Here is a 10,259-nt window from a genome sequence, read left to right on the forward strand (position 1 = left end):
TATTCAGGTTTTAAAAACACAGTACCAATTGTAAAAATCGTTCCTCTTGCACTCGTGTATGAAGGAAAGGAACTTATCGGGATTAGTAGTTTAATGTGACAGGCAAATTTTAATGATTATAAATATCACAATTACATCTATTCTTAGTTTCTAGTTTTTTACCACTAGAAAGACAAGTTTAATACTATTTTGTTATAAACAAAAAAAAAATTTTTTTTGGTAAAGAAATTAAAATCGTAGTTTTATTTTCTGTAACGTGGCCACAAACGCCGAACATCATTTTTCTCACGAGTGACGTCACTGTAGTAGAAACAAGTATTCTATTTGCACTTCACATTTGACGTTTCTCTGTTCCTGGACTGCTGTGATGATGTCACAAAGTCACCCGAATGTCGGCAGCCTTTTTCGCGCTAACATGTCCTACAGATTGTAAGGCGGCAGACCTCGATCGAGATGGCGGGACGAGCTTGACGCCTTTGTCAGACTGCCGTATTCGAACTTCAAGATATTCACAAGAGACGACACGTACTAGATCCATTCTAGATACGTTATAGTTTAGATATCAACCAGTTCTCTTTTGCAGCGCAATTCGGGCAACCAATGTCACTTTTACGTTAGGTAGAGTAAGATGTCTATTAGATGTGAATTGGATCTCTGAGTCATATCCTGTGGAAATCGTTCAAGAGTATGTCCCGAATCGCGCAAATGTCAAATTTGACAGGTTAGATCTTAAACATATCGTTATCGTATCTTGGTGATGTCTAAAAGATATCTATTTCAAAATCCGAATCGGGCCCAGAGACTGGTGGGAGACTTCAGGGTATAGAGATACGTGGTGAAATAAAAGGGAGGCCTTTGCCCAGCAGTGGGACATAATGGGTTCATAATAAAATATAAAACAATAAAATGAGCCGTTAAAATTTTAAACAATTTTTCTTTGCATATAGGTAGCGATTTTATATTCATGAATTAGCAATACCAGTTGGCTATCAAAACTATACGAATATTTATAAATATATTTGAACCAAAATCTGGAATAGCCGATTGCTGTACGTTGATCAAACATATTCATATTAATTTTATTGGTAGTATTCATTTATTCAATTACATGTCAACATATTCTCGATCTTAACACACTCTTACCTACTGGAATCAATTATACATAAAGTCTGCATACGCCTCCTCATTTTCTTCTGATAATTATTAACAAACACTGTCAAAGCCTTCTAGTTTGATCTTGTCTTTCGATGAAATACGGTCTACCACAAGTTATATCACAATAAGTTGATGTTATTTCCTATACGAGTACAACAACAACTACTACTACAAAACAACAACAACAGGATTTTATATATGTATTATGCAATAGAACGTGAATCGCTTAATAAAGATTTTCTTGTTCTATAGTTATATCCATTTCTATAAAACTACCTATAATAATGTATAGATGTGTTACATTTTTTTGTGCGATGTTTTTGTGTTCATCTTTTGCTTTATCAATTTTGAAAGATAACGATATAAAAGTGATAGTTGATGTAATTCAATCTTTCAACAAACCATCTGATGTGATTTCAAATTTATGCTGGACGAATAGTTAGTAATTATACAATAATTAACTATTCTTAAGTGAAATATTATAATAGTTAATAAGAATAATGTGATTTAATTAAATTTATTGCAGAAAAATGTTTACTAAATATAGTTATTAATTATTTCAGCTAGTAAAAAGAAGTTAACAATTAGTCTGACACAAGCAAACAAACCAAGATCTATAAAGTTCGTAAGCGCCTTACACGATAACGATCTTGTTTATCCAGAAAAAAATATATTCCTGATAGACGTTAGTTGCAAAGGAACTAAAGCGTTTTTAAATGAAGTAAGTTATAATATGTTCAATTGAGATTTGATTACCAATTTCATTAACATTTTTTCATTAACATTAACCAAGATGCTAATTGTGGTAAAATGATAGCCATACCACGAGTATCAGTAGTAGACGAAGTACTTAATTACTATAACGATGTATTTATAAATGTTGCTATGTATTTTTCTTTTCACTTCACCTATGACGGCACTGTAAATGTTGTATTTAATTGTGAAAGAGCCTATTATAAGATTATAAAATTAAAAAAATCATTGGTTTTTAGTGGATACTACATTAAGCGGCTGTTTCGCAAAACCAAAATACTTCGACGAAATAAGGACCCTAATAAATGTACTGTTAACTATTAATCTTTTATCTTGTTTTAGGCTGCATCTCGAAAATATTATGGGAGACCTCATAGATGGTTTATAATTAACAGACCAGCTAACGAAGTCAGAGTACCTCTTGAAATATATAACATGCATATGCTACCAGATTCTGAAGTTTATGTCATGCAGTTAATAAATAATAGCTACAGCATTAATTTGAGTAAGTGACCAAAAAAAAATCTAGACTAAATCTAGATCTAAATCATGTTATTAAAATCAAAACACGCCAAAATAACCTATATTTTTACCAAGTTCGTAAATCTAACTTTCGCGGTACCTAATTTTTTAACATCTTGAAAATGCTAGTATGAAAAATTAAATTATATCAATATTTTATTTATCAATAATTTATCATCATTCATCATCAATTTTTTATCAATAATTATATCGTTTAAATACTTTAAATGATCATTCATCAATATTTCAAATTGTGTACCAATTATTGTATCTAAGGATCTCAGTACAAATGATCTATGTGAACATATCAAGCTAAGTTTTATAGGTACTCATTTTTTATAAAATGTGTTATATTTTTAACACATAAGATGTTAACTGATATCCATATACATACATACATACATCACTGGCTCAGTGACCCAAAGAGGATCTTGGCCTCTGACACAAGAGAGCGCCATTCTGCCCTATTCTGCGCCACTTCACGCCAGTTGGGTATTCCGAGGGCGGACAGGTCTGAAAAAAACTGATATCCATATAGAAGTAATAACTTTTGTACCTATAATATCAACATCAACATCAACATTTATTCAGCAAATAGGCCACAAGGGCACTTTTACACGTCAACATTGAATTTACATAAAAGCAAAAATAATAACATCAACAATTTTATAAAATAAAACTAACAATTCAATCTAACGTATTACAATTACTAAGAGATGTATATGGTCTCTTAATGTCGAATTACATACAAAATACAGACAAAAAAACACACGAAAAGAAATCTAATGAATTGAATAAAGAATTCTAATGAAATCTGTCTTAGATTTTTAACTGATTTGACTTCTGACAGTCAGTTTGTTCTGATTCGACAGTGTACAAAATAAAGCCGAACCGTGAATGGATAATAGAAAACTACGGAAACTGGTCAACCGAAAATGGTCTCACTATTTCAAGTCACGCCAAGGAGGCGTTGGCCGTGAGACGGAGGGATCTAGCCAGGGCCAGTATCGCCACTTCCATGGTTATTACTGACAACAGCTCCTTTGCTGATTTGGAGGTCTTACAGTAAGAACTTTGTTGGTTTTATATTAATTTTCATATTTTAACTTACATTATCTTATCTTATTGTTTTCGGGGGCCCTTGCATACACTTCTAAACTAAACTAAAATACATATAAGTCAGAAATTCAATAAGGTATATAAGATGAACAATTGAATAACAGTTTGAAACAACACAACAGTTTGAGGACTTCATACAAGTGATAGTCTTACCCCATCTTACCTCAGTAAGGTTATTCAGAAACAATATTAAATACACAGTTGAAATCGTTAATTATATTAAAAAAATATTGACTTGTATTTGAGACAATACGCACTATTTCGTTGTAATACCTTCTTATTCTTCATGTCAGGTGCTTTATAAGGCTCCAAAGCCTATGTATAACTGCGACCATCTCTGATCTATTGTGATCGCCACCTACTACAACTTTCGATCCAAACCTGCAACTTCACACAGCTGCAGGATCTTTTTGTTCTCGAGAGACTAACTCTTCCGGGCGCAATATGTGTCCACCTTTCGTGTTGTTCTATTAAGGGCCACCCCACATTTAGTGTCTTTCGAGCGTCGGCGTCTGGTCAGCGCTATGGAAAATGACGTCGCTGTGCAGTTGCGTCGACGTTGCGTCGAGCAGCGGCCATAGAGTTGTAGAGGCCGACGCTCGAAAGACGCTAAATGTGGGGTGGCCCTAAATGCAGGTATAAGCAAATAGACCCCGTCACAAAAAGCGGCTACCACCAGCTGACTCCACTCTACGAGTTCATGAACGCGAGCAGAGAGTTCATCCTCACGGACCAATGGGGATATCGCGCCAACGGGACTTGGTATGGCATGGTCGGACATTTGGCCGACGGAACAGCAGAAATTGCAGGTTTTAATAATTTGATAATTAGTTATGTTATAAACAATGTTTGGTATACACTATGTCTGAAACACTATATACTGCAGTTTACGGAAACAAAGTTTCAGCTCGCATAATGTGGAGTGGACGGATAGTTAAGTTTAGTGTGCTTTAAAAATTATCATTCAATAAACTTTTTTTCTCTTCACCATTTTTACTATATGTATGTATCTCTGTTTTTGGCATTGAGTCCGCTATTTGTACATTGTTGTAAATATTGAATTGTGCAATAAAGTTTATAAAAACAAATAAATAAATATCCTCGTAAATAGCGTTACTGTCGTATTTAATGTCGTTGTCACATTGTTGATTGATTAAATCGTTCAATCTGTGACTTATTTTATCAAATGTATTGATATTGACATTGCCCGTGTCAGCACTGCGACATCGACAGTTCTCATTTGAATACACGGTGTAACACGAGGAAACCGAATAATTTTAACCACGCATTTCTGAGGTCAAACGAAGTAAATAATGTAATATGAGTTTAGATCAATTTCGCAAAAAAAAAAAATTGTTTTGTGGTTTTAAATTTTTTGAATGTATGAATGTACATAAATAATAAATGTTTTTGGTAAACTTGTCACTTCAATTTTTTTTTTTCGTAGAACCTACTTTTTGCAAACTTTAACTTGTCACTTTTTGACATCTATCAATAAGGATATTTAGACTACGTCCCATAGCAGCAACATCACCATCAAAAAGGCCTTTTACACTATGTAACAATAAAATCTTGATTTTTTTTAATTAATAATATCTTTTAATTAATGAAACTAGGCGAATATCAAAAAAGTTTATAGGACATTTTTGTCTCTAAATATGATCAGGAATACGCTGTTAAAATTATTCGGTTTACTCATGTTACACCGGTATAACCTTAATTGGAAATTCGCTGATATTTTTATAAAAAAAAGTGTTTTTACAGGCGCTGTACTATTTATAACAGAAGAACGTATGCAGCATGTAGAGTACATGTCTCACCCCATGGCATCTTCGGTCAAGTTTTTATTCCGAGAGCCACCACTGTCTTATCAGAATAATTTGTACCTGTTACCGTTTCAAGCTTCTGTATGGTATTGTATAGCATCATTTGTGATGGTACTGATTGTTGCCATGTACGTTAGTGCATACTGGGAGGCGAAAAAGGTAAAAGATAAGGTAATTTGTTAAAATTTTTAAAATGTTTTCGTAATTTTTCTGTTTTTTCATGGTTTATTATGACTTTGCTAGCGGTTACTGTACTACTTACTAACTTTCATTATTCTACAAAAAAGCTCATTTTTAACCTTTTTTTGACTTTTTCCTATAGCTACATAATTCTATCGTAATATTGTATGGAAATTGAAAAGACCTAAATTACAGAAATAGGTGTGGTTTAATTTTAATTGACATTATCAACGCAGATGTCGTGGCCGAATCTTAGAATTGATTATTGAATGATATGGCCACGACACGACCACGCCACGACATTCATACAATAAGGGTCTCCCCAGATATAAAGCCGATAGGAAAAAGCGTTTCTTCTGCGCAATAAGAGCGAAAAAGCCGGCGACACACCGGCAGGCGCCGGTTGAGATGCGAGTCGAGCCGAACGATGGATGGATGGATGGATTGTCTAAATAATATATGTACTTATTTATAATTTTGCAGCACAAAGGCGACGATACAGCAGTGTTGGTCCCAACTATAAGCGACGTGACGATCTTTGTGATGTGCGCTATTTCTCAGCAAGGAAGCACTGTGGAGCTAAAGGGTTTGTATTTATCTTTTGTGTAATGTCATTACTACTTGTTAAATTATCTGTACCATGACACAATAGGTACAGGTACCTTATTATTCTTTTTCAAAACCAGCAAGCAATTATGGATCGCTTTATCCACATTTATCCACGTGATAGAACAACTGTCACTTTTTAACTCTGCGGGATAGAAAGATCACCGTTTTATCACGCTGTCACGTAGACAAATACGACCATCATATCCGTACAGATGCGTCATTTAGTATCTTACTGCAAGTAGCAATCTACTTTTAAGTATTGTTGGCCAAGTTTCTTGCGCCGATATCTTCTCGAGGCTATTTATACCTATTATAATGTAGGGTTAGAACTGGTAGTCGTTTTTGAGACACATGCATTGTAATATTCCTGAATTGAAAAATAAAAAACGTTCACTTTCAGGTATGCTAGGCCGCTTAATGATCCTAATATTATTCCTAGTATTCCTCTTCCTCTACACGGCGTATTCAGCAAGCATCGTGGTCCTGCTGCAATCTAGTTCCAATCAAATACGTACACTCACTGATCTGCTTAACTCCAAACTGGAGCTTGGCGTTGAAGATACGCCTTATAACAGATACTGGTTTATGGTGAGTTCTCTCTCTCTCTCTCTTCCGAGCTATATATCCCACATGGTGACGGGGTCAGCTTTCCGTGTTATTTGCTTCCACTTCGCCCTATCCTCGACGTCGTTTTCGGACACATTGCACTTAATCATATCTTTTAGCACTACGTCCTTCTATCTTGTTGATGGTGAGTTATGGAGGAATAATGTTTGTTCTGGATAATTTATATTTCTTGCAGCAATGAGTACATTATCTAGCACGTCGATTTTTTTTACATTTCTTCCAGCAAAGTAAGTAGGCAAGCTTAATGAGTCATACCCTTGTTTATCTAAACATTAACACGAATATTGTAAGGAAAAAAAAGCAAATTCCGAAAATTAAGAAAAAGGGTAAAGCAAATGCTTCGAACTTTGGTCAGTAGGTTCAATAATATTAAAATAAGTAGTAACATATTTATTTGTTATGTATACCACAAAGCGAATTAAGGATGACTCACGTTAGATCGGACCGTGTCCGGGCCGGAACTTCTGTGCGCTTTCTTTTTCACCTGTCGTCTGTCATAGAAAAGTAAGCGCCGGAAGCTCCGTCCCGGACACGGCCGGGTCAGCCCGGTCTAACGTGAGTCATCCTACATCCTACGTGAGTTACCTAATTTCTAAGTTTCTTTTAGAATGAGAAAGAACCGATAAGACGAGCAATTTACGAGAAAAAAATAGCTCCGAGTGGATCAAAACCCAAGTTCTTTGATCTGACGGAAGGAGTACTGCAGCTACAAAAGGTGACTTTAAAAACTGTTACTAGAATTCTAAGATTATTTTAGCCTAGATCTCTAGTATGTTTCTAGAGGCGATATTTATGTTAAAAAGTTAAGATAAAATACGAAAGAGCGATTCTGTATCATCCTTACTGTGTCAGAAATGCTAGAGAAGTGCTATCAGGATCCTTCTAGTGTGATGGCAAATCATCATCATAATATCAGCCGAAAGTCCATTGCTAGACATAGGCCTTCCCGATCTTCACAACAAAATATTGTGCGGGTGCCCTCGATTGTTGGTTCTTGTTGGGAATCTTCTTCTGCTGCGTCCTCAATATCAATTCAAAGTAATGTTTGGTGAATGATAATGATTTGTCTGTTTCAGAAACCATTTGCCCTCAACTGTAACTTGGGAGTAGCATACAAAGTGATGGAGAAATATTTCTACGAGCATGAAAAATGTGGTCTTCAGGAAATTTCGTACCTTCAAGATGATAATCCATGGCAAGCAGTTAGAAGAGGGTCACCGTATCGGGAGATATTTAAGATAGGGTAAATACTAATAACAGCAACCATCCTACCGGCCCGATTCTAACTTTAAGATATGTCAGTTAATAGATCTAGAAACGATATGGATTAGACATATGTCAGTGTTAATTAGACGTTTCCTCAATCAAAAACATTACTTTTGACACTAACACAATACATCTTATCCATATCGTTTCTAGATCTATTAATTGACGTATCTTAAAGTTCGAATCGGGCTGTAACTGTGAAGTTGGCGCCTGCGATAGGTGTCACAGGGATAGGCCTTTTGCTCAGCAGAAGACACATGTATATCTTATTAGTATTTTAAGATCGATAAGTTTAGTGATCCATTTCATATTGTGTCTTGTTTTTGTCACTTTTGTTCGGGCGCCATTTGTTGAAATTGCAGAAGTAATTGCACGCCCAAGATGGGTTCGCCTTATCTGATTTGAGAGTTGTTATTTTTATTTTATTTTATGAAACTTGTGTCTTTTTTTTCTTATTACATTTATTTAACCTTTAGATCAACTCTTATACAATGGAAAATACCTCAGCATAGAAACTTTTTAAATTTATTAGTGGGATTATTTTTGGGAGATCCCAATAATGATTGTATCTTCTCATATCTTACCTATTCCTATTCCAGCCTCCTTAGAAACGAAGAGTTCGGCCTAAACGACCGTACCAACCGCATCATTTACTCCAAGAAGCCGGTCTGCTCTGTCCGAGGAGGCAGCTTCGTATCTGTATCACTCGTCGACTGCTATCCTATTCTACTGCTTCTTTTATATGGGATGATACTCGGGGTATTGTTGCTGCTGGTTGAGATATTCCATCATCGGAAGATCTTGAACATGCCTTGTGGGGGTGGCAAAAGTCAGAGGCTACTTGTAGACACTACACCACATTCTGAGCTTTCTGACAAGATGCAAGTAGCTGAACTGTAGGAAGTCCACTGAGCTTTTGTTTCAGTGGACTTCTATAATAAGTATTTTTACTTGTAAGTACTTCTTTAAGGGATGCTTTTTAATACCTACACCTTGTGAAAGAAGCAAATCAGGCCCCTATTTCACCAACGTGACAGGTGCGACAATTCGACAAGTCTCATTGTTGCTGACGTCACAGGCAACCATGGGCTACGGTTATCGCTTACCATCGGGCGGCCCGTATTCCTGTTTGTCACCATCATTGTATCATTTAAAAAAAACTTTATTATATCGGCAAAAAACAGCTATTTCTCTTGTGATGTTTATGATGATAATGATGACAATTGTCACAAGATTTCATAGAACTATCGATAGGTAATTCTTGACAGCAAATGAGTTCTGTGTCGGAATTTCGTGACAATTGTCGTATTTCTTATGATAATTGTCATTAGCTTCGCAAAATAAATACTCATTTACTGGCGATATAGTGGAGTTTTTTTTTATTAACATCTTGGTGGCAAACAACCACACCGCCCATCTAATGGTAAGCGGTTACCGTAGCCTATGGAGGCCTGTGATGTCAGTAACAGTGATGTCGACAAATGCGATATTTGTCACGTTGGTGAAATAGGGCCCAGGTCAAAGAATACTTGTAGACTGTGAACTATAATGTCAAAAAGAAATGCACACAGTATAAACAAAGATGCTAAATAGGTACCCCCCTGACATATTTATGCACTTTGCCTCACTAAACCAGCATCTATCTTCACAATACTGTTGTTTTGCATTTACGGAGCGCGTTACCGAAAGGTCAACCTTAAAAAAAGGGGAATAGGATCGAAAATAGTTCGCCGCGCCGTAATGTGGGAAATCACGACATCAGTCAAGCAGTAAGCTGGTGATATGTTAAAAGGGGAAGAGTAATTTTTGGGCACAATTCCACACACGCTTTGTGTTCCACGAGGCCAATTCAGATTCAACGACTTGTTATGGTTTTGAACTGGTTTTGATACGATCTTGATGTTTCTGTTGCTCGGTAAATTTTTCGGTTGCTATAGTTATTAAAGTTTAGAAAGCAAGAAATATTGTTTTATTTAATGTTCATAAAAAAGGTGACTTCTGTAGTCTACACTATACCGCATTATTTTGTTATTACTTGGAAAAGAACGCAAAAGTCCATTAATATTTTGATTTAAATTAACTGTATAGCCTATAGCCAATATGAAATAAAAATAACCTACCTACTCGTATCCCAAAATGTAGTAAGAGTAATAATCACTTTATTTCACACAACACAGGTTTCCATAATATTTACAGAAATAC

The 10,259-nt window shown here is 35.5% G+C and overlaps 1 protein-coding gene across 2 annotated transcripts; it reads left to right on the forward strand.

Moving 5' to 3' along the window:
- Positions 1-1,242: 1,242 nt before the first annotated feature.
- LOC134675019 (ionotropic receptor 75a-like) lies at positions 1,243-10,013 on the forward strand. 2 transcript variants are annotated; one of them, XM_063533169.1, is made up of 11 exons: positions 1,243-1,593; positions 1,719-1,876; positions 2,251-2,413; positions 3,303-3,495; positions 4,186-4,358; positions 5,314-5,546; positions 6,039-6,141; positions 6,565-6,752; positions 7,399-7,506; positions 7,868-8,034; positions 8,657-10,013. In XM_063533169.1, exons 1-11 carry the CDS (start codon positions 1,440-1,442, stop codon positions 8,955-8,957), a joined length of 1,941 nt encoding a protein of 646 aa, XP_063389239.1. In that variant the 5' UTR covers positions 1,243-1,439; the 3' UTR covers positions 8,958-10,013. The 2 variants fall into 2 exon arrangements, with proteins under 2 accessions (XP_063389239.1, XP_063389240.1); XM_063533170.1 differs by lacking the exon at positions 1,719-1,876 and having other exon boundaries at positions 1,486-1,593.
- Positions 10,014-10,259: the final 246 nt, after the last annotated feature.

This window comes from Cydia fagiglandana, chromosome 21 (assembly GCF_963556715.1).
Source record: "Cydia fagiglandana chromosome 21, ilCydFagi1.1, whole genome shotgun sequence".
Lineage (NCBI taxonomy): Eukaryota > Metazoa > Arthropoda > Insecta > Lepidoptera > Tortricidae > Cydia > Cydia fagiglandana.

Excerpts from the sequence above, each read along its gene's own strand:
- LOC134675019 (XM_063533169.1), top strand. The coding sequence starts at position 1,440 with ATGTATAGATGTGTTACATTTTTTTGTGCGATGTTTTTGTGTTCATCT. Across the intron at positions 1,594-1,718 it reads AAATTTATGCTGGACGAATA|CTAGTAAAAAGAAGTTAACA; the intron begins GTTAGTAATTAT and ends TAATTATTTCAG. Across the intron at positions 2,414-3,302 it reads TAGCTACAGCATTAATTTGA|TGTACAAAATAAAGCCGAAC; the intron begins GTAAGTGACCAA and ends CTGATTCGACAG.